Source organism: Neopsephotus bourkii, unplaced genomic scaffold, assembly GCF_033783945.1.
Source record: "Neopsephotus bourkii isolate Nb327-2 ecotype Australia unplaced genomic scaffold, CSIRO-AGI_Nbou_v1 NB_1655, whole genome shotgun sequence".
Taxonomy (NCBI): domain Eukaryota; kingdom Metazoa; phylum Chordata; class Aves; order Psittaciformes; family Psittacidae; genus Neopsephotus; species Neopsephotus bourkii.
Window position 1 is genome coordinate 3524358 of NW_026902129.1, and position 22159 is coordinate 3546516.

The 22159-nt window shown below is 43.3% G+C and overlaps 1 protein-coding gene across 2 annotated transcripts in view; it reads right to left on the reverse strand.

The window, feature by feature from the left end:
* Positions 1 to 1478: 1478 nt before the first annotated feature.
* EGFR (epidermal growth factor receptor) overlaps positions 1479 to 22159 on the reverse strand; it is a 156272-nt gene continuing 135591 nt past the window's right edge. Inside the window, exons 16-28 of one of the 2 annotated variants that reach the window (XM_061374947.1) lie at positions 21806 to 21841; positions 21214 to 21355; positions 19412 to 19534; positions 18083 to 18181; positions 14817 to 15002; positions 11466 to 11621; positions 10517 to 10592; positions 9147 to 9293; positions 6885 to 6982; positions 6096 to 6263; positions 5954 to 6001; positions 5751 to 5853; positions 1479 to 4654 (exon numbers count right to left, since the gene is read on the reverse strand). In XM_061374947.1, coding sequence (XP_061230931.1) covers positions 4278 to 4654; positions 5751 to 5853; positions 5954 to 6001; positions 6096 to 6263; positions 6885 to 6982; positions 9147 to 9293; positions 10517 to 10592; positions 11466 to 11621; positions 14817 to 15002; positions 18083 to 18181; positions 19412 to 19534; positions 21214 to 21355; positions 21806 to 21841 — 1759 coding nt within the window. In that variant the 3' untranslated portion in view covers positions 1479 to 4277. Of the gene's footprint in view, positions 4655 to 5750; positions 5857 to 5953; positions 6002 to 6095; positions 6264 to 6884; positions 6983 to 9146; positions 9294 to 10516; positions 10593 to 11465; positions 11622 to 14816; positions 15003 to 18082; positions 18182 to 19411; positions 19535 to 21213; positions 21356 to 21805; positions 21842 to 22159 lie in introns of both variants that reach the window. The other variant, XM_061374946.1, reaches the window with a different exon arrangement.

Sequence of the window (22159 nt, forward strand, 5' to 3'; positions counted from 1 at the left end):
GAGTTATTTTAAAAAGGCTCCTTAGAAGTTGTATGTCAGAACAAAGAGGTAACACTTAGAAAGCTAGAAAATGGGATCCCAATATAAAAATTTGAACCAGTGGTGATAAAACATCATAAAGCATCCTTGCTAAGTGTTATACACAGAGCTTGACATTCCACGAGTATACAGTTTCCATCAGGAAGGAGGACACAGGTACATGTTCATACTTTGTCCTGATTCAGATGTTTTCTCACAGAGAAACGCGGGGGGAAACAAAAGCCAGAGTACACCAGAACTGCTGATCTGCAGAGGCAGCGGTCATACTAACAGAAGATGTTGAACTCTGAATGTGAAAAATGAGCGCTTGTCTGGAAATGCAAAGTTTCTCCTTGGCATGCTGGAGCACCCCCAGACAGACAGAAGACACCCCAGACACCTGGTGATGCGACCTGTTCGGAGTCCTGTGACATCATGATACACCTAACTGCATCTCCCAGAGAAGTACCCCCTAGTAGAAGTGCCATGTACATTGGTTTCACACAGGAAACCTCTTCAAGACGGCTTCAAGCTGGTAGCAGGGACAGGATTGGTGTGTCTATTCCCACCCATACCTGCAGGAACAGTCACTGGCATCAGTGATGTCCCTGGACAATTTGATAGCTGCTTTGGGTACGGATTGCCTGGCTGCACCCCTTCCCTGGCATTACTCTCCCTACACAAACCCTTCCTTTCAAATAAACCATTAGACTGTATTTTCTAGTGCTGGGGCTTCACATGGCCATCTGACGGTGATGCTGGTAGGACAGGGCATCAACTGCTACCTAGTTACAACTGTTCTCAATAGGAAACTCACTGCATTGTTGCCTGCCAGCTGGAAACAAGAGCAAGCCCCCAGCCTCCCGGATGAATTTACCTGACAAGATCAATTGCAACATGAAGGAAATTTCCCAAGCCAACTCCCCTTGCAGCACCCAAGGCCCAGATGAAGCCAAGTGTGCTGACACTGTACACAAATCACTGGAAAACATCAAAGTAAGATGAAGCCTCCCAACTCAACTTATATTTTCATATACTTAGCAGTTATTAAGAGTCTTAAATTATTATTGCAAAAGCAGCTGCATGTTAGCTGCTGCTTTATGATCAAGAGATGCTAAGCCCTAACTTGTGAGCGATGTTATTTTGTCTTCCTTGAGAAATACAGTAAAAAGGGAAGTTTTAATTTTCTGGATTGACAAGACTCTGTCAGCTTTTACAAGCGGCTGTGGCCTCCTACATTTCTCTGTTTAGTTGCACTTTAAAAATCAGTGTTTTCTACCCCAAACCTCCTGAGAGACAATGGCAGAACTTTCAGGTTATTTTTGGATGCTGAGTTACGCTGCCTAAACATGTTCACCTTTATGAGCACCCATAATTCTCAGGATGGTCCTTGCTGTTCAATACTCAATGAGCTGCCATGGGAAAACCAGACCATTTCAGCTGCTTATTGATCCTTCTCCTTTTTATCAACTCTATGGAAATCATTTGGTACATTGCTAATGTCTGTTACCCTACGAACATCACCAGTGCCTCCTGCAACAGCCACACAGCTGCCCAGTCCCATCTGCTCCCACTGCTGCAGTATCTGCCCCTGCAAATTCTCCCTGAAGTCTGTGTATTCACATCAAGAGTTTGTGGTCCTACATCCTCTTTCCCACATTTTCATAAAAAAAAACCAAACATTCAAAAAGCAATGCTCTTTCAAACTTACATTGCTTGATTTTTAGATGTACTCCTTGCTTCTGTCAAGGAGTTGCTACTGAATCCCTCTTAAATTGTTTTAGAAGGCCAAGCATATTAACCTATATTCAATAATTTTTATGCTACCTAATGCTGGTGATATATACTGCTACTTTTTAGTGGCTTTCTTGTTTTAGCTATCAGATTAAAACAGAACATCAATAAATTCCTTCGTGCAACAGCGTCGGAAAGATTCCTCAGGAGAGCACACACACTGTGATTTTTCCCATGTTCTGCTTGGAGACACAACAGATTTAGCAGATTGAAAATGATCTGTGATTTCTGTTGAGATCTTTTTTTGGGTTTATGTACATTCCTCCCGGGGCGGTGGGTGGAGGGAAGCAGCGCTGCCTGTGCGTACATGTTGCACGCTTGTGAGAGCAACACAGCAAATCTGCTCTCAGGAATGCAAGGAGAAATCTGCCACTAATTGGACGTGGGAACTAAATTCTGGCTAATGTTTTAAATTCAAGTCAGTAATAATCAAAGTCAAACACTGCATTCTCCACACTGCAGTGCCTGGGTCTCGGTCACAGTGACACACATGTACCAAAGAGGAAAATCTTTGGATTTTGACCCAATATACTGCTTTACCCTAGGCTACAGTATGGCCAATGAGCTACTGCACACACATAAGATATTAATGCATTTTACACCATGTTACTTACAAAAGGGGTCATTTCACATGACAGTTCTTTCCTCAATAAATCTGTATAAACGATGTTCTGAACATTTTCTGCTTGATCCTGGACTCCAGATACAATACTTAAACACATCCTGATGTATTCAGAACATGGTGGTGGCATAAATCTATTTCTAGCTACTTTATAGGCTACATATCCTCTGCAACTTAGCTGCTTATGCTATCCTCAAGCAAGCTGTCAATGTTCAACTAGTTAAGGGACTTTATAGCAAAATCAATGTGCATTTGCTTTGTGATCTAGTGGTCTGATTAAAATAGTACTGCCAATGCTGGTGGCATGCATCTAGATTACTGACTAAATTCACACGTTAAGCACTTTACTCATCCTACATTCATAAGAAATGTTAATGAAGGAAGAATATGAAGCTGTGTATCACAGGCCCCTGGAAGGAGTAGCTGCTTTTGCTGCTGTGATTGATTTATACAGTCAAGCTAAAATTGCATCCTTGCCTCGCCTGCCTATTGCACACTGGCAACAGAAGATGATGCTGGGTATTTTAAAGAAGCAGTAGGCAGCCCTGTGTTTCAGAAGAGGGAGATCATATTTTCCATCACTCCAGATTATTCTTCCTTAACTCATTGCCACTGCCCCTCCTAAATTGCCAGGCTATGTAACCCCAAAGGAACAGGCAACCAGCCCCAGCCTCTGCCCCAAGCAATTGGCAGTATTCTGCCTTGAAGTGAGTGAAGCGTAACACTGATATACCCCTCTTCTTTGCCAGATGTACAAGGGAAAATTATTTCCGCCCTGTGCCCCTTTAACAAGGGAGATAAAACATCTTGCTACCTGTGTTTCTTGCCCTAGTCAAGTTTAATTTAGGGTAGTTCTTCCAGTCTGTCTTGTGAATACTCCAATTTGCCATTATTTGCATTTCCTTGACATTTAATTAAAGTCTGTTAGACATTATTTGACACTTCATTTTTCAATTAGGGCAACATCTTTAACAGTTCTGTTGAAGAAGAAAGGCATTTTGACAACTTGACAGCCGCATAAGGGATCAGAAAACAAATGTCTTTGAGTTTGACCATCAGAAAACAGAGTAGCAAGCACTTTGTATCCATGTACAGGTGACTCTGAGGCAAGTTCCTCCTGTCAGTTTTTAGCAGTAGTGGTCAGTAGGTGATGCGTCGTGCCATTTCGCTTCTTGTGCTAGTTTTCCCTGGAGCAATCCACTCCATACAGGCCCTGGGCAGAATCTCCCACACGTCCCCCAGATGCACATCTCCTCTTTGTGCCAAGAGGCAGTATATGAAGCCAATTCATAAAAAATCCGGTGCTTTGGAATAACTGTTTCTGTTCTAGGAGTACTGGAAAACTGTTCAGCAACATAAGGGTTTTTTTTCTGCTGGTGATCTGAGCACCACATAGCAGACCAGCAGCACAAGCGTCTGATCATGTAAAAGATCCAAAAATTCTCTTAGAAACATGTACAAAAATACAGGCTGTAGAAAGGAATCTAAAACTGTACAATGTGTACAGCTCTCGAGTTCATCCCAGAGTGGCTTCTCACCATGCTACCATTTGACAATGAAAGGAATGCATCCATGTTTCTTTTGTCCAGGAAGACCCCACTCCACCACAACATCCATCTGAGTGCAGGTTATGGGCCTCAGTTATTACACAGAAATAGGCAAGAAAAGACCCAAACTACCATCAAATAGACCTCGCAGTTTCAGCCCTTGTGCTGAAAAGGAAAAGTGTGCTTCTCGATGCATTGCGGTTGCTGTCCGCTGTGAGCAAGCGTCTATTCTTGCAGCAGCCAGGTAGTTCACCGAGGGTCTGGCTTGCCTCACTGCAAGAAGAAATCCTCTATGGTCATGCTGAGGCTTCAATGTATTCACTTTTTGGTGCTGCTACCCTCAAGTACTCCGGGTTTTCTGCCGCGGGAACTTTCAGGAGACCGTTAGGTTTGGTTTCCTTCGGTAAGAAGTCCTGCTGGTAGTCAGGATTGTCCAGATTTATTTGGTGGTTGCCTGCCTGGATCCAGTAAGGAGAGGTCTCAAAGACTGTCTTGGTCAGTGGAGACTGGCTGGTGTTGAGATACTCGGGGTTGTCCACAGCTGTGCTGTGTGAATTCTGGTAGCTGGAGTCCGTGGGGACCTTTGAGTTTGCTGTGAGAGAGAAGTTGTTGTAGATTGGGTTCTGGACCGCTGAGGCAGATGTTTTCTTGGGCACCAACTGGTTTACGTACTCTGGAATAAAAAGGAAATACAAATGAGAAGGAATGAAGACATATAACTAATGTAGCCATTTGCATCACTTGAGGTGTAGATTCAACCCAGCTGCCAGTTGCTCTTTGCACACAGCATCTCATAGAATGACAGAATCATAGAACGGTTAGGGCTGGAAAGAACCTTAAGATCATCATAGTTCCAAACCCCCTGCCATGGGTAGGGATGCCTCGCACTAGAACTGAACCTCCCAGAGTGAAAAGAGAGCCAAAGGCAGGGACTGACATGCCATGGCACCACACATCCTGCCCTGAAGTTCACTTTCAGGAATCCCGTTTGCAAAGCCCCAGAAAGATGCCTTGGACCACAAGACAGCGAGATAGCTACTGCTGATTTTAGTGACGTGTAGGTGGCTACATCCCAGATACTGTTCTGAAATTGCAGTCTGGGAGCTTAGCTGCCAGGAGCTGTTTCTCTAGCTTAGAGATGAGAAAAATACTGGACTGGCGATAACAGACACTACACATTTCACTGCAGTGCCATCCCTTGCAGCATCTTTCACCCTTTGTAGCTGTGGTGTATTCTTGGAAGGGTTGGTTGGGATTTTTTAAGGTCACAAAGCACGACTGCACAACCCGGCATCAACTCCCTTGGTGCTCTTTGGCTCGCTCTTTAACCGCCTACGATGTAAGTCCACGTGAAACCATGAGCTGCCTTCTGTGTATCAACATCTGAAGGCAGTGGAACTGCCAGAAAGCTGTTTATGTTGCTATAAAGGTTTAAGGGGTAAAACCTAGTTCTTAGAGGATATTTTTCCAAGTATGAAGCTTTAGACACAGAACCATACATGCAAACTCCCCGGCCAGATGGCACATGTGGTAAACAGGAGGAACCTGGCTGGTGAAGGAACTGAAATGAGAAACGACCAGAAGCAGCCAGATAAAGTCTAGGAAAAGGATACATGCACACATTTCCACTCCTGTTTACCAAGCAAATAAAGGTAGGAAGCATATGGATTGCTTCCTTTCTGCAGAAAAGGAAGGACAATGATTACATTCACAACTGAATGGCTTGCGAATGAGTGGCCATGGGATGGAAACACAGGAGAGGTACTCACCTGGGGCTGGCAGGAAGCCATCATCTATGCTGTCCTCCAAGAAAGCGCCTGTTGGATCTGAGCTATACCTCTGGACAAAGCTGTCTTCCCTCACAGGATGCCCCTGCTAGGTTGGAAGTAGAGAAAATCCATATTAAAGGCACTATTTTGTAGAAATTGATCCCCATAGAAGTTGCTCCTTTTTCAAAGGTCATCCCACTTACCCCATTCCTGTCAATGCAGGTTGTAGCAGAGTTGTTGCTAGTAGCACTCTTAAAAAGAGAGAGAAAGAAAATACAAACATTATAAGAACCAGTTCACTCTTTGAATTGCTTGTCATGTTTCCAAAGAGGAAGAGTTTCATACCAATGAACTCAAGAGAGGAGTGCGGGATGTTGAAGGGCTGTTGAAAAAGCCCTGGTGTGGTACGAGATACTCATCAGCATCCACTATATCTTCCATGTCCTCCTCCTCCATAAGGGTACGATAAAACTTGGAGTCTGTAGGGCTGGGCAGATGCATCCTATCATCTCCCTGTGAGACAAGTCAGCATGAGAGAGGGTTAGGCTCCCTTCAAGCCCACATTATCCCCTTCTCTGAGACACAAAGTAATTTAGCAAGAGGCCCAAGATGCAAACTCTTGATCTGTGTGTTTATCCAAATTTACCTAGAGTTTAGGGGAATTTGGGCCTGCAATCTCTGCTGTAAAACAGCTGCAGTTTTTAAGAGGATTGAACTGTTCTCCTCTTAGGACTGCAGTATGGACTCTTACTGGTCCTACACTGGGACAAGTCCTAAGAAAACAGTGACTGGTCTTGAAATTCTGTTGGTGGTTGGTACTAGTTGAATGTGTTAAAGACCTCAAAAGCAGCAATAAATCACAGACTCATAGAATAGTTAGGGTTGGAAAGGACCTTAAGATCATCCAGTTCCAACTCCCCTGCCATGGCCAGGGACACCTCACACTAAACCATATCACCCAAGGCTCTGTCCAACCTGGCCTGGAACACCGCCAGGGACGAGCATTCACAACGTCCTTGGGCAACTCATTCCAGTGCCTCACCACCCTCCTATGTGTTTTCAGATGCATTACTAATAATTTTGGGCCCCATATTAAATGCCCATCAGACACATTCCTACCATTGGGTTTAGTACCTGTATAACGAGATAGCGCGGAGGGTCACGGGCCATTTTCGAGAACTCTGCTATCAGTTCACGGAACTTGGGACGGCTGTCTGCATCAATCATCCAGCCTGGAGGGACAACAGGGGGAGCAACCAACAAATGAGGTTGTTTTTGGTGATCAAACACAGAGCTTAAAACAGAATGTAGCAGCAAAATGAAGTGTTCTGGGTGGAACAAAGAAAGGAGTTACCCAGAAGGGACCACCATAAAAGGTTCAGTGACTGGTGTGAATTTCAGCATTTAAAATGCATATCTTGGCACTGGATTATTCCAAAATAGCCTTGAAAAAGTACTTGAAGGAGGGGAAGCAAACTAACTTAAGCAGGCCCCTGCAGAGGTACGGTGATTTGACTGTCTAGTTACTGCACGGCTCTGTGAAATCCTGGGAAGCCTCAAACAGAAGCTACCCTCTGTACCAGATGTCTTTTAAAATTCAAAACATCCTCTCTGGGGACATTCTGAAAGATTAACTGTATCTAAGCTGCATTCAATTAGCAAACGGACTTTAACAAAAACAAGTCCTACAGCTTAGTGTGGATTGATGCTAGAAGAGATTTCCAATCTAGATAGGTGGTGGTTTTACATGTGATATTACTTAGGAAACCCACACTTTCTGTTATCAACTAACAGATGAGCTGATGTAGACACTCTTTATGTTTAAAAATAATGAAGGTCAAGCTTTGTTTGTCTGAAGAACCCATGAGAAACAGTCTATCCATGGTAATGGAGAAGACGAGTGATAATATGCCATCTGAAAACGGCATTAGACAAAACCTCATCACTGCCAGTGACTTTTTACCATGGCAGAAGAATTCCTTCTTGCTTTTAGAAAGAGTGGGGCCTTTGGGAGTCTGCTCCTGTTGCAGAAGTAGCATCTCCTATTCCTGAATTTCCGAGTTGCATCCGTTTAAATTCTGCTTCTTTAAAAAAATGTGCAATAACTTTGAACATCTCAGTTTATACTCTCTGCTTATAAGATATGAATGCGTCTTCTGAATTCCTACAGTCAAATTGGCACAGCTTCAACAGGGTCTGCCCTGTAGCCTATAGACATGAAGTGAGAAGAGCAATGAAAAATGTGGAGCTGAGTCCTGTGGCAGAAGGAAGGCTCAACCCCCAGATCCTCACACTCACATTTAAATTCAGTGTAATGGTATGAAAGGGGATGGAGACACCCCACTGGTTGTGTTTTAAAAGCTGCAGGTACCTGATTAGGTGTCTGGAAAAATGCCTCCTTTCTGCATCTGGACTGGCCCAAAGGAAAGGCAATGGGCTGAGGTGTCAGTAAGGTTCAGCACCTCTGAGGATGATGAGATGTGTTTCCAGAACACTGCTTTTGGGACTGGGTACCTCCCAAGGTAGGTGCACACCTCTGGCCCCAGTTCCTGCTTGCCTCGCTGAGCACAGGATCAGGCTTTCCCTCTGTGGTGCCTGTCCCAACAAAGTGATGTGTGGGTGCTCCAAGATTCCCCAAGTGTTGTGCTATGGGGTGTTCATGGTAGCGTGGCTCCTACTTCAGGAACAGGTACATTTTGCTCTAGTGAGACGGTCTTATATGCCACCTAGTGGGCTGCTTATCAGCATCCTTTTAATACTGAGCAGGGATGTGGCCTAGAGGAAGCCACATAATAATCTAACATGCTAGCAGCTGACAGAGGTGCAAAAGGGGTTTGGGGTTCAGAAGTCCTTTGACATGGCCTAAAACCAGCTGAAAAGTGCTTCAGAGATCCTTCAGCTTTTGCGCTACTTTACTGCAACAGCTGTCTGCCAAAAAAGGGCCTCCTTTTCATTCAAAAATGAGGAATAAATTGGATGAGGAAGTACAGATCCTCATGTGCATCTGCCGTCATTGTGGTGTCTGTGCTCCCGGCACTCCTTTAGTAAAAGGAGTACATAAATCCATGTGCGTGATTCTGGAGGGGAGGCATATGACTGAACTAAGGGGCAGCCTGAAGGAGAAGGCAGTGTTGATTTTATTTTCTAGACATACAAAACCAGAGTACCAGGTACAGTGGATGGTGCTATGCTAAATCATACTGCCTGGCAATATCAGCCTAAAGTAACTGACTATCAGTCAGTGGTGTGAATGGTGAAAACAGCATCAATTGCTTGAATCAGTGACTAATGAAACCGTATCCTGTACTCCTATATATATATAATACTACACAATGAGGGCAATTGGGCTACTTATGCAACTTAGGTGAGCACCCACAACCCCAAATGGGAACTCACATTTGACCATGATCATGTACACGTCGATGGTGCAGATAGGGGGCTGGGGCAAACGCTCGCCCTTCTCCAAGACAGAGGAGATCTCACTGGCGGGGATCCCTTCGTACGGCTTGGACCCAAATGTCATGAGCTCCCAAACTGTCACACCTGCAAGGGGGAAGAGAAGACCATGAGACAGGCTTTGCCAGGAGCCAGGTTGCTTGGCTTGGGTGCAGAGAGGTGGTGAGCAGAGAGAGCTCTCACAGAGGCACTGCATTGCCAGAGCCCCACCCAGGGAAAAACGTTTTCTACATGATTTTAAAGAGAGAAATATTAATAAAACAGGTTGAAATCACCCTGCTTCCTTTTAAGGCTTTGTTTTTTGCCTCTTTTTCCCCTCCTTCCCCTGTTTATTTTTTATAATCGCAGCTACTATCTCAGTATTCAACATCCCACCAACTTCCCAGCCCCACAGAAAGGAAATGCAGGTTACTGCCTCTTGACTCCAGCCCAGCAAGTGGCTGGAGTAAGTTTGTCTTTTTGTTTGAAAATCTAAGTTGCTTTTTTGTTTAAAAACAATCAATCTCTCTGGAGACGAGCAAGAGCAGTTTTTGAAAGATGTGTACACCAGCTGCCCCAGTGTCATCTGCTGACATACCACGTACTCTTGTGATGTAGCTGTTGTGATTGTCTTGGTAGCTTAGGATACAAAACAAGGTTTTGGGTGCCAAGATACATAAATGGATTAGAAGGACCAGAGGCCATACTCCTTCGGAAAGGATACAGGATCTGACCATCTGCATTGAGTATTTTCCAGGAATATAAGAGCCCATGGAATGGAAATTTTGTAATAAGATACTCTGAAAAGTTTCCTTTTTTTTTTCAAGCTGGTTGATGAACTATACCAAATGTAAAACTGGTATATAAACCTCTCTAAGGAGGTTTTTACTTTCCTTTTAGTGTTGTCCTTTCAATACCAAGACAGCACAAGCATTTTAGGTCACAGCAGTGACACTAATTGACACTGACCAACAGTGTGGACATTGCTTTTAGGTCCTCCCTCTAGTTATGTGGCTTTCCTGTCAGCCAAGTTATATTTCATGCTGAAGAAAAGCATCCGGAGAACTTCAGCAAATGGAGCAGTCTCCTACCTGCAGCTCCTTTCAGGGGGAGGACTCATCATCTGAAAGCATGTTCTCCAAAACATCTTACACCTCACTAGCATGTGATTTCATGGAACTTTTACTTTGTTGAATAGTTCTGGGACCACTGTTTATGTTTAACCTCTCAGTCTTCTCATAATGGGAATGAAAAAGGTCTGCACAGAGTCACTAGCAAATCCTGTGATTTTCCAACCCATTTGCAATTACTGTAACTGGTTTTAGACTCACCGTAACTCCAGACATCGCTCTGATGAGTGTAAATCCGATGTAAAATTGACTCCAAGGCCATCCATTTAATAGGAACCTAGGAAAATTCACAAGCAAGCCTTAAGAGGCCGGCCCAAAATTTATGAGGGATATTTGCCACCAGGTGGTGTGTAAACCTACAGTTTGCTTACGGAAGTGAAAACCCAACCAATGACAGCACACAACTATCTGAGTGGTAGAGCAGGCAACTTTTGAGTCTCTTATTATTACTGTCATTTATTATGTTAAACCTGGGAACTTGGGAAATATCAGGCATATTAGAAATCTCTCTTACAAATTAGTTTTGCAATACTTTTAATGGTCAGATTACTGTTTTTTTTAACCTTCTATCACAACAGGACACAAATCCAATCTCAGGCTGTAGAGCCTGACAAAGGCTGATCTGCACTCATATGGTTTCCATTTATGGTCTCTGCAATATTTGCAAGCAGCTTCTCCTTAATTTCTCAGCAGGACACATTCCGTCCATCAGCACGCAGTACAACACGAAAGCGTGTTGAACCAAGTCTGACAGGTCTTTCTTCTGCTATAAATACACAGCATTCCCTTTCTCTTCCTAAACTGCACAGCGTTATTGGTGTTGGCTACACTGATGAATTCAGCCATCCTTTTTTTTCTTTTTTCCTCCTCTTTAATGTTTTTTTAATAATCTTGCTTTTTCCCAGACATTCTGGGTGGGAATTTCAAAAGCTGCTCTGCTACCTCTGCTCCCACTGCAGTCCCACTGGCCTGACACTGCTTCGGCTGGTTTCAGAGGACTTCCTCAGGCTTCAAAGGCAGCATGCTGAGATGGCAGCTGAGTGCTTTGAAAAACACACTTTCTTCCCCCCCCCCTCTATGTTCAAGGCTTGTGCAGAAGCACAAACACCGCCGAATGCACAGCAGCGTCTCATTCTCCGATGCGCTTTACCTTGCCTCCCTCAGCGTGATACTCCTTCTCGTCAGCACCCAGCAGCTTTGCCAGCCCAAAGTCTGTGATTTTCACGTGCTGAGGAGTCTTAACAAGGACGTTCCTGGCAGCAAGGTCACGATGCACCAGGCGACGCTCCTCCAAATAGTTCATTCCCTGCGATAAAACAGGCTGTTGGTGGGCATCACACGCTTTGGGTTTGGATGTGCAAACAAGTGAGCGCACCACCATGGACATGTGGTAATCTATCCCACCTTCAGAAAAAGGTTTCCCATTTCAATTTATGTGATGCTTATTGCAGGGTGAGGACAGTTACACTGAGAAATAACTATTACCCTCCAGGAATGTTTTTTTGTGGGTCCATGCACTGGTGAATTGATGAATTAAAAAACAAGACTGTAGCAGGTATATATACAGCAGGGGATGAAGTTCCTCATAAGACTTTCAAATAACTCTTTTTGCAGCTGCACTTGTGCAACCCCAGTGACTTCAGGAGAGTATAGTGCAGAGTTTAACTATCACCTTCCACGTGCGCATAGACCAAACCTACAGAGAGTATTTAGACATTATTCATTCAAAGCTGCAGATATTGTGCCTTACTGTGGCATACTCTACCGTCTCCCTGCTAACAATGAGGTATCCCACTTCAAATGTGAGAAAAAGGGGAAAAAACAGTAAAAAATTTCGCTTTATGTCTGAGCTCAGAGTTGTAGCTGTTTTCAGATGCCTCTTTGAAAAGGCACGTACTTCTATGAAAACGCAGTTTCACTGCCTCCCATGATTAAACTGGGTTTCCCATGGCATACGTGCTTTTCTGATACAGCTGCCTCCTTAGGAAGAATACAACTAACTGTGCCGGTTTGACTTCTAAAGCATAAATCAGCTGTGTTTCTGACCACAGAGATTATTCCCCTTTCCTTCAACACCAGTCTTTTGGTGCATGGAATCAAAAAGTTCAGATTTCTAAGTTTCCTGCAAGATCTAACCACAATTATTCCCAGTCCATAGGCTTTTGCTGGTGCTTGTATTTTTATGAAGAGGAAATTAATAAAAAAGTACTTGTAACCTACAAAGTTAGCAGCAAAATGATCATGTTTATGAGACAACAGAGCACTGGAGGGAATAATTCCCTTCCAGCCTCCTCCCCTTCCTAAACCCACTGCTAACCTGGACCACCATCGAATCCTCCACCCGAGTCCCTCAGCAGAACTTCACCCATGCACTGCTGATGTTGCCAAAACAAACCACCCAAACAACCTGGAGCAATGCCACTACGAGCGTGCGTTTCATTACACAGATAGTTCTTCAGCAAGCAGAGCTCTGGAAACAAAACATCTTGAGCTGCCGAAAGAAAACTATCTTAAAAAAGAAATAATAATCACATAATCTAGCCCTAGTAGGACAAAACAGTTCCTGCTAAACACATCTCACTGCAGACTTATTATGAGGCAAAGCTGCTGAAAGGCAGAATATCAGTTTCAAACCAAGTTTTTCAAGACGCTGATGGCTAAAAGGCTTGTGCACGCACATAACCATACACCGAAGACACCGAACTGCTTATCTAGAATGTTCAGCAGATATTTAATTGTGTGCAGGCCTGGGGTTTAAGTCATTTTTCATCATTAAGCATGAGACCAATGCGTTCAAAGAGTTACTTCACAGTGCTGCTGCACATGGAGTGCCTATGCTCTGTCATAACATCTCATCTGAAAGACAGGACTCCATACCTCAGTGAAAGATGGTGTTTGTGAAAGATGCAAAGCAAACTTATTTCAAAGCTGTGAAAACAGAATGAGAATAAGCTTCCCAGGGAACTTGCCTCCTGCTGGTTTGTTACCAGACATAAATACATCGGCTTCAATTTTCCCCCCCTCTGAAAGTACATTTTTAAAGAGTCAGAGAATGTCCAAAGATCTGGCACGACTTTATCAGAGCAGTAACACCAGACACATGGGTGGGAAAAAGCCAAACACAGGATTTACGAGCGCTTTGAGGAGAACTTCAGTGAGGAGCAGCACAAAGGAGTATGCTGAAGGTCAGGCATCGCTGGAGAGGGTAGAGGTTGCTATGGGCAAATGTTGAACCGACATGAAAAAGAGTGAAACAGAAGCTAACAATTGTGAATGGCAACCTTTTGGGCAAGCGATGCCTCGAGGATCAGTCTGGGGACTGAGTTTGCCACCTTAAAAATTAACAAAGAGGAGGAGGGAAATGTGGCCTCCAGCTCATCCTCCAAAGGGAATGAATCCAGGACAGAGCGGTGATTCATTTAAAGCAAGAGAGCAGAAAGAGGCAGTTCACATCCCAGGTGGATGCATAAATGAAAATTCACTTGCTGTGGAGCATGCTGTAAAGAAGTACAGACACTGAGATGAAAAATGCTCTGTGTACTTTTGGTGGATACATTTCTGAGGTCCTCAGCACGTTTCCTGAAAGCAAACCACGGCCGGGCAAGCCTGGGATGTATACAAGGTCTCAAGGGACCGATAAGGCTGTAAGTGTGCGGTTAGCTTGCAGACTGGCATTCCTGAAATAAGGAGCATTAAATCAGCCGGGCTTTGTGGATACTGCCATCTTATACAACGAATCTCCAACAAACTGAACCTATTTTTTGTGCTGGCTTTGCTCTATTCTTCCATGCTTGCAAGCAGCTAATCGCCTTCCAAACACAGCATGTTGCTGCTAAGTGCAAGAGGCTGTACTTCAGCCTCCTTTGCTGCTCTCCTCCTTGGCAAACAGTGCCAACTGTAATAATTAGTACTTTATTTGGCACTATGGGCACTGCAATCAGATTACAGGCACCAACTCAGGGCATATAAATGACAGAACACCCCTGATATACCTGAATGTCTTTTGGTCACAGCCAGCCTGTGCTAGAATGGAGCTGGTATTTATTAATCAGCAGTTTTGATCCTCAGCTCTCAGAGATTTCAGCCTGAAATTCTCTGAGGCACAAAAGAAAGTGCCTCAACACTGTTTGACTCGTGCCACAGCCCAAAGAAATACACTGATGGAGTCAGCATTTTGGTATGGGAATTGCCAAATTCTACTCCCTGCCACAGCATTGTTTAATCACACTATGGGGTGTTTGGTTTGGACATAAATCTGTTGGTGATAATATTACACTGTCTAGGAGCGTTTTGAAGAATAGTTAAGGCTTGCTCAGCAGCTTGAAAATGGTAAATTGTTTTAGACAAAGCAACCACTCACTGTCACATATAAGGTGTCTACAAACCACGTGATGAAATAGATTTACAGAGACAGGTAAGTAAATAAATACATCATGTGCTGTCAGATCTCTGTGTTATAGCATGGGTTTTAGCTGATATGGAGGGATGCTGGTCCATTTACCTTTGCGATCTGCACACACCAGTTGAGAAGGTACTGGGAGCCGATGTTGTCCTTGTGCTCTCGGATGTAATCAAGGAGGCAACCATAAGGCATCAGTTGTGTGATGAGCTGCACGGTGGAAGTGAGGCAGATTCCCAACAAGCGGCATACATGAGGATTGTCAACACTAGCCATCACATAAGCTTCCTGCGAAGAAAGCAAAAAAAGCAATGTGAAACAATCCCTTTGGCATGACACATATTTGGAGGGAGTTTAAAGTGAGTTGGTCGTTCAAGAGGTTGCTAAAATACTAAATGCAAACTCTGTGCCTCATGTCACATACAAACCACTTGTATTTCCCTCTCTATGAACCAAGATTTTTCTACTCAGTGGAAGGTCCAGATTTTGAACTGAAGCATCACTGAGATGCCACAGAAGAGCCAGGCTCCCATTTCTGTTACACCAAGGACACAAAATCCTTGGGACAAAACCGGCAGACCTAGGCAGAATTAATAAATTGAACATCACCTGGAAACTGATGGGATTTCATCACTTTAAGTGCCTGATTGCAATGGCAACGCGTCTTGTGAACATGTGTCATATTGTTTTTTCTCCTCCACAGATCTTTTGACCAACCTGTTTGGACATGAGTATTTTGAGACTTTTGCCCTTCTGTCAAGGTTTGTGCTAACCCAGAAAGTCAAGAGTTGTCATCTAGGATGTGACTGATGGTTTGACTTCTTAAGAGACCCTGTTCTTCTTGATCATTATGTTCCTCAGTTGATGTCACCAAACAGGCTAATAATCAGTTCACCTCTTTAGAGGCTTGAGTACATATGGTGAAAATGTTGTCCCCAATTGGAAAAGCTGTTTCAGACCCATTTAGCCATGTAAATTATACCAGGAATGTACTTATAATGTGGGAGCCCCAGCATAATAAACCCTTTGGTCAACTGGAATTTTGGGTTTGAGCTTCATGAATATGTGAAAAACTTCTGTCAAGCGGGGGTTGACCCTACGTAGCTTTAGGTACTGAGCTAAGGTGTCCTTTTCCTTTGCTCCTCTGTAGGAAGGGAGATGCTCCTTCAGAGGCTGGTGAAGTACATTCTGAACACACTGAACACATCCTTTAACATGGCTGTGAGGTAAAAAGCACAACTTCACATTTTTTGTGTGCAAAAACTACTTATGGATTGATAATTGAGATGTGTATTTATATTGACATCCACTGTCAAATGCCAGCTCAAAGGATGGATTCCAACTGGGGAAAAAATTACAGCTGAAGTTGTTTGGATTTTTTAACTGATTTTGCGTCTGATTTACAATATGTCAGATTTAGACATTTTTAAATCCATCTGACTGAAAACCAACACAATGGGAAATAAATGAGAACTTTTCCATGCATGTTAACTCGGCATCTGGAGAGACACCAATTAATCATCCCTTGGTGATTTAGCATTATCCTAGCAGCCCCCCAATGCCTAAAATCATAGTGAAGAGACTATTTTGGCATGGAAAGGAGCAAATCTGCTCTAATAGCTTAAGAGAAGAAATACCACAGCACTTTACTCATCATCTAATAAGCTTTCCATAGATGTCACATAGTTGTGTAGCTGGTAAGAACTATTATTAAGCAAAGTTATTAAAGCAATGACGTTCAAGAAATAAGTAACCCCAATTCTTAAGCAACACTTTCTGGCCTTGGTACTGCTGTTTGACTTGCCAGCCTAAGCAAAACATGATGTAATGCAGCTTCTCCTGAGGTGCTAATTCTGCGTTTGGTATCCTTGTTTTGGATGAAAGTGGCCTCCAGGCAGCGAGGTTAAAGATGATCGCCAGTAGAACTGGACAACTGTTCCTCAACCTACCGCAGGATGTGAGCAGGTCACTGAAAAACAACCCTCTGTCAGAGAGAGCACTGGTTCTGTCAGCTAGCTTGGGGAAAGATAAAGTAAGAATACAATCTGCTGTTCAGTTACATAGATATTTGCAGCAGTATTTTGGAAAGAACCTTTCAAATCCATTATATGATGTTCAGATGTAAGCAGAGACCAAAACATGCTCATCTCCCTAGGCTTCCAACCCAAGCCATCGGAATGACGAAGGGCATCTGTTCCTTGCCTTGCTTCCTGTTGGGATTCAGATCCATATTGTACTCATTTTAGTGGGGGAAGGGAGGGAAGAGCGGGAACTCTGCAGAGCTGGAGCTCTTCTTACTTGCCCATCTGCCGCACAGCCCCCGTGGGGCTGACCTGAGGGCCAAGAACTGGGATGCTGAAGAGTGGGGTGGGTGTACGGGCCACACAGCTTTCAGACAGTGTCCAAGCCTTGGCCCTGGCTATCACATTTGATAGTGCAAGGTCAAAGAGGCCACCGCCTCCTCGCAGGGAGCAGAAGGGAGCTATTGTGTGGTCGTGGGTCCCTCTAAGTAGCCCAAGACATTAAAGTGGGCCTTTGTTTCAACTGTTTATCTGGGAAATCTCTGCGGTACACTCTAACCTGCTCCAAGTATGCTTGGTATTCAACAACAATCTTCTGAATTAGCCCTACCCTAATAAAGCTAGCAAGAGCTCGCCTGGATTATATGAGCTAAAGCTGCTTTGCCTGTTCTATACCTAGCGTGTTTCTGTAAGGTAAATCATCTTTAATTGGACATTATTATCTCTGAAGTTTCAATGACCTTGAGGAGTTGGTTGTGTAGCAAAATATGTTCTGAGAGGAGATTTTGGAGTCATCCCTCTGACTTCTTTTGAATGGTTTTGTACTTTTTTTTTTAATTTTCATCTGAAATATAGAATAAATTCCACCAATGAAATAATCTAAAAGATGAACAGGACTGAAAAAAAGCAAGAGCTTTTGTTAAGTGTCCTAATTCAAAGGAAAAGATAATGTGGAGATACACTACAGAAACTTTGAAAAGAGGAAGTACTTTGGTATCACCGAACAGTATGCAGTTCCTGCATTTACTGCCCTGCATGTGACATGTATGTGACACAGTTTAAGGCCTAAACGTGAGAGTAAAGAAAACAGAATTAGCTGTAAATGTATGGTCCTAACCTCTCCATAGGTGCTACCCCAAGAGTACTACCCCAGTATTTGGACTGCAAGCACAGGGTTCATATGAGACATAAAAGCATTTCACAGACTGGGCTTCAAAGCCCAGAACTTTAGATAGAGAATTCAGTTTTGGGTGCAAAGGATTTCTTCCCACCCAACATCCCTTTAGTTGTTACAGAGGAAAATTCACAGACCACTGACAACTTGACAAAACAAACATGAAAACTTACGTCAAGTATTTCCTTGTTGGCTTTTGGTGAGGTAGCCTCTCTCAACTCTTTAATAGCCACAGGAATTTTAACCTTCTCCCCTTCTGGGATCCAAAGTCCCTACCAAAAAGTAGAAAGAGTTACTCAAGTCTCATATCTACCGGGTTAATTCTCACAATTACATACACCTTTTACATCTTCTGAGAGGACTTACATATTCTGAGCAATGCGAAGACATGGCAGGCAATAAAAATAGGCAAAAAAGTCTTGTGGGTTTTAACAAATCCTGTTACTGGAGGGGTATTTCTCTTTCAGTCACCCCTACAGTATCTTTTTTGGAAAAAAACACTATGTTCATTTCCATCCCTCTATAAACAGCCCAAGAGATGCATAAAGAACAACTTTTGTGGATGAAAAACTAACTAATCAGCACATCACAGCAACTGTATGGGCAAAACCTTGCCTCTTCCAATTTATACATATTGGGATGAAAGAATTGGCATTTTCTCATGACAACAAGATGGCATCCATACTGTACAAACACATGCAGTGGCAGGTACGTTTGTTTCAGACTGGTTCAGTGCTCTACATCTACAGTGTCAGCAGGCCATTTAGGCAGCAGGGGAACAGTGTGGCACTGTGAAGACACACTGCTGATGTAGTCAGGAATATAACAACATATGTACTTATGCATTTTCAGAGGTTAATGGGATTTGAGCTTCAAAGGTTCCTAGCCATAGCTGGAAGCCTGCTTCAGAATACAGAGCTTTATAAAGAGATATATGGTTCTATGAAAGTTTGTGTTTCAATACTACTGGCACGTATCCCAAATAAGAGAAGCAAAGAGAAATAGAACTTGGTGGATAAGAAACACATAAGATAAACAAACACCAAGAGAAAAAAACCCCTATGGACCTACACAGTTGAAAGTATGTAGACACTTTCACACACGTGCATCAGTTCTAATGAAAGAGACTGACAAGTATAAAACCAACACCCCCGACCACATAGAAAAATGGCTTAGCAGTGAACTGACTGCTTTTTTCCTAACACTCACAACAGCATGTATTTGGCTGAGGTAGTTTTAAAGTTGAGAACTTTGCTCTCCAGGTTCAGCAGTATGGCTTGGAAACATACCATGTAGAACCTCCCATGTTACCCAATTTGCAACTCAACTAATGATGACTGAGTCATCTCTCTACCATTCAATACAGACATGCTATAAAATCTAGCTTAGTGATCACAATGATCACAGCTCCCAGTTCATGTTCTGTTTGGGTGGCTTCTGCATAAGGGAGTAAGACTGAAATGGGAAGAGAAACACCCCTTTTCTCTTAAGGTGTATCTTACCTTATAAACAGTGCCAAAAGCTCCAGAGCCTAAAACTTTGACCTTTTTAAATTCTGTTTCCTTTAAAATTCTCAGATGAGCCTGGTTTGGTGCCTCCCCGCTGGGTGTCAGTGGTTCGACAAGCTGGGGCAGAGAGAAGATGATGTTAGATGGCCATACAGTCTAGGAGGACAGCAAACTGCATGCTTTGGGAAAGCAAGTAAATCCTTCCTTTAAAATAATGAACATTTTATTCCATGTGAAGTTTCAAGGAAGACAGCCCCACTCTGACTTGCAGCAATGAATATCTCAAGTTGCTCCAAATTTCAGAGGTAAAACCAATTGCCAACTGCCATTTTGATGGAGAATGAGGGAACACTACTTCTCAAATGAAGGCTTTGACTTCAAAGCCCTAAAGCACATGGAAAGAAGAACCATGGAATTAGCAGAGATCCTAAAGGAGATTTTTCTTTTTTTGAACTTGTGAATACATTATTAAAATGTTTTAAATAATGGGCAAGAATCACCCACAACCATTCAGGTCTGCTCTTATTTAACTGGATGAGATTCCCATGGGTACCAGTGGCTCCCCCACACTGCAGGGTTTACAAGCGGCAACCGGAACTCTTTTGTCAATAACAAAGGAGATGGTGACTTTGCTACCAAGGTTTTAAAAATCTGATCTAGGCCTCATTACCAAACAGCAGCAATGCCTTCCAAACAGAGGTATTTCACCCTTTTCTGATGCACAAGTCAGCTTTTTCCCTTTGTGGTGCTTCTTCTTCCTTACCTTTGAACAAAACCGTATTTAGCTGGATACAATCAGATTTTAGTGGGCCAGCAACCTTTCTGCTGGATGAAATATTGTCATTTTGAGGAGTACAGGGAGTATAGTATGAGCTGAGCACAAACTGAACTCTACTATTACAACTGTAGAATACAGTGGTATGTAAAATACTGTGAGGTAGTGCATTAAAAGCAGCACAGCTTTGACTTCAAGGATTTCAGCAGCTGACTGTTAAGCCAGTGAGCACAGAAAGGAGCTGCAACTGGGCTTTTAGCAGGATGCTAAATACAATTTGCTAATGAGTTACTAGGACTGAACTAGAAAAAGAAGGCAGCTAATAAAAGAGTGGCTTTAGTCCAGGATAATGAATTTTGCTGGTTTATATGTGAGGTACCCAGAGGGTGATGCTGTAACACACACAAAACCATGCAGAAAACAAAAAACAGTGTAGGAGCCTTGTTTGTGCCCAACAGCATGAACCATCCACTTTGATGGCTCTGTGGGATTTTTGTGCTAAAAGCAAACCAAAGACAAGACACAAACACTTCCTCAATTCCTTTCCCTCCTCTTCTTTCTCTCTCATTTCTTTCTGAAGAAATGAGATGTGTGTCTCATCAAGGGGTAGAATTTTCAAGTTGCCACAGCACCCTCAAGTATTGTCTGGAGGTAGAAACTATTCAAGGCTGAGAGTCTACACAGCAAAGTGCTATGGATTAGCAAACACACTGCACCTCACCCTGAAGGTGTAGTTTTTTCCAGGTAGACAATCTCAATGATTTTCCTTGGGATTTAGACATCTAAAACCCTAAAGCTTTTAAAAATCACACCCCGAGGGATGAGCCTTCAGATTAAGTGAGAAGGTGTTAGATGCCCATCGCCTCTTTCCTGAGGCAGACACCATGTTCGCCGACCTAAGGGCTTTGTTGAGTTACAAGGCAGATGTATGGTGCTTTAGCTCTCGGTATGAGCAGGCTGGCACCCATTAAAGCAGGTAAAACAGCTGGTGTTGCCACTGTGCCATGCCAGCAGTGCTCACCTCCCTCTCCTGCAGCAGCCGGCGCAGGGTCCTCTTTCTGACGATGTGGCGTCTCCGCAGGTAAAGGCCGATGCCCAAGCCAACCACTACCAAGCACAGGAGCCCTCCAACAACACCCGCTGCGATAGATGGGATTTTGGAGCTGCAGGACAGAAGGGAATGCAGAAAGACAAAATAACGCTTAGGTGTAAGATTTAAAAAGCCCTAGGTTTTGATTAATGCACACTCTGGACATCCGCTTAACCCTGTTTGAGATGAATCCCCTGCAATGCAGATAACCATATCAATCCTAAATGTCTCTCTGCCACTAGTCTTTAATCCTTTCTTTTTCTAGCTCCTCCTTTTCTTCTCCAGTAAGATCCCAGGTCTCACCTTGACAAGCAAGCTAAGCAGAACGAGGTTTTGGAGTCTCATGCCAGTAGGAATATTTCTCAGTTCTTTAGATCATTTTTCTCTGCTCTAATCTGTCATTTCCCTGTACAGAGCTGAAGACTTAACTTTAGTCCCAGCCTTGCAGTGTCCAGCATGGAAACGTAAACACGCATGCATTCTTCCCAGCTCTGTCGTTAATTGTAGCAGATTAAATACTCACCCATTTGGACAGCCTTCAAGACCTGGCCCTTTGCACCTGTAAAAGCAAATGAACATCAGAAATGTATTAGCTCAGGCATACATAATTCTATAATTCCAACTGAGGAAAGTGCTACTGATTGAAAAGTTTGTGTTTCAGAGCAGTCCAAGTAGTAACACTGGAATTTATAACAGTTATACACTCTATTAAACATCAGTCAATGGCCCTGCTCCAAAATCTCTTATCTAGAGGCATAGTTACAGCTTCATACCCAGTTTAAAGAATATTTTAAACCAACTTTGTATCATATGGCAGAATGATATTCTACCACATGAATGTCATGGGGGGGGTGGTGGTGTCATAGATACACAAATT